The sequence below is a fragment of the Lipotes vexillifer genome, unplaced genomic scaffold (assembly GCF_000442215.2).
Source record: "Lipotes vexillifer unplaced genomic scaffold, Lipotes_vexillifer_v1.1 scaffold250, whole genome shotgun sequence".
In the NCBI taxonomy this organism is placed as follows: Eukaryota; Metazoa; Chordata; class Mammalia; order Artiodactyla; family Lipotidae; genus Lipotes; species Lipotes vexillifer.
The window spans coordinates 1,016,207-1,020,001 of NW_006785198.1; the positions used below are offsets into that span (position 1 = coordinate 1,016,207).

Here is a 3,795-nt window from a genome sequence, read left to right on the forward strand (position 1 = left end):
GCAGGAATATCACCAACGTGATGCTGGGTTCAAGTGACATTCAGTCTTGATTTGTCCTGTTATTTATGATGTTCACTTTAATCGCTTGATTAAAATGGTGTCTGCCAGGCTTCTCCACAATGAAGTAACTCCAAACTGAAGTTACTATTTTTTTCCCATTTGGAGTTAACAAGCATTAATTTTGTGAAGAGACACTTTAGATCTGAATAAATATCCTATTCCTTAAAAAAACACAAACAAAAAAACAAAACTTGGAGTAAGAACTCCTACCAGTTTGTTACCCTTTCTCTTGAAACAAACAAAATTCTCTGCAGTTGCAACACGAGCTAAGTAAGTAGCAGCTGTATTATGGGAAGATCAGAAATTTGTTTAACAAAAACAGCACACTCTAAAATGAGAGTCAAAAATATTTAGTCCAATAATCCACTGAATACTCACAATATACTACAAACTGAATTACAAACATAAATAACACCTGGACCCTGCTGTTTAAGGAACTCATCTTCATAAAGCAGATAGACTTATGAACAAAAAAAATCACATAAAACGTGGTAAGAGCCATCAATAGCATTAGCACATCCAGGGTACAGAGGAGCAAATAATTAACTAGAGGAAGGTAATATTTGAGATTTAGATATTACCAACTCTCTTTTTCTTAGAGTTGGATTTTAAAGGATGAATGAGTTTACCAGCCAAAGAGGGAGGAAAAAACATTCCCGACTAAGGTGGAACATATATTAAAAGGCATGGAACCATAAAATAGCATGGTCTATTCAGTTTTGAATTTTAAGATCTTAAAGTTCTACAAGGGGGCCATCTGAAATGAGGGTGGAGAAAAAGGCAGGGCCTATCATAGAGGGCTCACTCTGCTGCTGGTGAAGGGTTTTAAGCAAGTGAGGCAAGGGGGTAAGTGGGTAAAAGTATGGAAGCAGAGATTACTGTGATTACTTACAGTCTAAGCCAGAGATGGAATTATGATATTATGAACTAAGGCAAGACAACTAAGTCATTATCTTGTTACTATTGTTAATTACTATGTAGTAATACTCAGTTAAATTCATTTTGTGACACTAATTTTGGCTGTAAAGCATAATTGCTTTAATATAAAATGAAGCCATCAGCAGTTCACAACTGCAGTCACAACAAAAAGTTCATGAAATAACTCATGCTGTTTTAATAATAAGGCATCATAAATCACATATACTACTGGTTGAGACATCAAAGATTTCACTTTAAATCCTTAATATTTTATGACGTTTCTCAAAAACACATTGAAAGGGAGGGTGGGAGGGAGGGAGATGCAAGAGGGAAGAGATATGGGGATATATGTATATGTATAGCTGATTCACTTTGTTATACAGCAGAAGCTAACACACCACTGTAAAACAATTATACTCCAATAAAGATGTTAAACACACACACACACACACACAGCAAAAGACATCCAAAGACCATCACAATCAGTTTGCTAACTGACTAGATTTAAGTTTCATTCATTAAACATCTCGTTCTCTTAAAACTCATCACAGGGACCAAAAGGCATTATCACTGGAGTCTGACTTTCCTTACCTGATTCCACTGTCTCCTCCCCTTCTGGGAGAAGCCTAGCTTTCTTAGCATTCTGTGGGGCATCATCACCATTGTCCTCATATATGTTAGACCATTTTATTGCCATATCCAGCTCTGGAGGGGGAGGTTTCTTCTCAGTAGAGTAGGTCTCCGGAGGTGGTACATAGTTTGACTTCCATATTTTGAATTCCTTCGGAGGCTGTTAAGCAAACACATTAAGAAACACTGTGACGAACCGAGGTTCCTATAATCGGTATGGGCACATGCACCTCCCTGCCGTTCGCTTATTCTTCAGGCTGACTTTTTTTTTTCTTTTTTAAGGTTTAAAGACATATTTTTCCATCAAAATCACAATACTGTTAAGTGAAAAGCCAAAGGGTTCCCTATACGAATAAAGCTATTAACTTTTAGTTACCAAAGAAGAATCCAGTCTCAGAGATACTACGCCAAGGCTGACCCCTTCAGGAGGCTGCAGCAGACACTGTCTTGGAGGCAGCACCGCAGGCACTTCGGCATCAAAGGGAAGGGGTCTCGGGGAGAAGCTGCAGCAGGGGGGCGGGGGAGTCACCACCGTTAGTCCTCGCCGCGCGGGGTCAGGAGGGCACCGAGCGCGGAGGTTTGGGTCTCCTCACAAGGGGGCGGGGCTGCGGATCCGGTCTGACACCCACCAGGCTGGGGGAGGGGGCCCGGGCTCCCCAGGGTTGGTGGTGGGAGAGGGTTGTGCGGCATCCCGCAGGGGGTGACTGCGTGTGGGGGGCGGACAGCTGGTCCCCAGGAGGGGGCTCAGGAGGAAGGGGGCGGAGGCCGGGACCTAGATCGGGAAACGGGGTCGGGGACCTCACCTCCTCTGGCGCCTTGACGACGTGCCTCTCCCAGTCGATCTGTTTGTTGAGCGGATTGTAGAGAAAGGCCGGGCGAGTCACACTCCGGAACAGCTCGTCGGGTCCAGGCAGCCGCTTCTCCGCCTTGTTCCCACAGCCGCCCGCCGACTTCGCTGGATCCGAGGCCTTACGACTTGTCTCCTCCGGCTCGCTGTTATCCTCCTCGTCCGAGGAGCCTGAGCTGCTGCTCCCGTAAGCCGCGAAATAGCTCAGGGGATCCTTCTCCTCCGCGGCCATGACGGCTGCGCGCGTCGATCGATGGCTCCGCCGGAAACCGGAAGCCGTGCCAGGGCCCGCCGCGCAGTTGGCCCCGCCCCAAGTCTCACTGATGGGCCCGAAGTCTGCACCCCCTGGCGGCTGCGCCGTGATACTGCGGCCGGGCTGAAGGACTGGAGGCGGGGCCGCGCACGTCCTCAATCAGAGGTTTCTAATGCTCTTTTCTGAGGACCCCTGAGAAGAGACAGATTCTCAGGCAGTGGTCCAACCAAACTTTCAGATTCAGTAAGAATTTATTAAAGGCACAGAAAAGCTAAAAATTTTGTCTTTTCACCGCCACCTTAAAGCCCTTGCCCAGAAAGACCAGGATTTCTTTCTGATCCTGCTGCATCTCTTCCTCGAAATAAAATTACTCTGTGTGCTTCCCTCAGTCGTCATGGAAGACCTCTATGGGTAAGTGGACTTACCAAGTCCCAGAGTGAATCCTCTCCAGCTTGACCTCATTCCAGCGTACTCTGAACAGCCTCCTTTGATGGAACTTCTCTTGTATTGCATCACACCACTCTGGGGGTCCTCCAAACTCTCTGGATTCTTATTGTCAGCCTCCTTCCATGCCTGCGTTGCTCTGTACGGCCCTTAAACGCCGGTGTTTCCCAACATATTATACCAGCTTTCAGCAACACTAACAATCTGTAGAGGGTGTTACAAAGTTGCAAGTCAGACCGTCCCTTTCCAGGGCATTAACTACCTTAATGCTTGTGACTCCCAAATCCGGGTCTCCAACTCCAACCTCTCAAGTTCTGGATCAAACCTCCATTTGGCTCTTAAACTTTATGGACATCGTGCTGGGGTCTCAAACACCCACTTAAAGATCAGAAACTTGTCTTTACATATAACTTGCTTCTGCATTTGTGTTCCCTCTCTTAGTACAATAAATGATATAACCATGTGCCTAGCCACCAAGGGAAACTAGAAATCTTTGACTCCTCCTCGTGAACTCAGAGGGAATTATACCCAAGTGAAAGCAGTAAAGTTGGTGTTAGTGTAAACGTTCACAGGATGCCTGTTCATTTACACGATACACTCACCTCTAGGAGGCAGAGAAGATGTCTATCTTATTCACTCTTTC

At 45.7% G+C, this 3,795-nt stretch overlaps 1 protein-coding gene across 1 annotated transcript in view; it reads right to left on the reverse strand.

Annotated features, from left to right (window-relative positions):
* Positions 1-3,156, reverse strand: part of CUNH1orf52 (chromosome unknown C1orf52 homolog) — a 7,979-nt gene extending 4,823 nt beyond the window's left edge. The window contains exons 1-2 of the mRNA XM_007457233.1: positions 2,412-3,156; positions 1,570-1,768 (exon numbers count right to left, since the gene is read on the reverse strand). Of these exons, the coding sequence (XP_007457295.1) occupies positions 1,570-1,768; positions 2,412-2,687 (475 nt within the window). The 5' untranslated portion in view covers positions 2,688-3,156. The remainder of the gene's footprint in view (positions 1-1,569; positions 1,769-2,411) is intronic.
* Between the last annotated feature and the right edge of the window lie 639 nt (positions 3,157-3,795).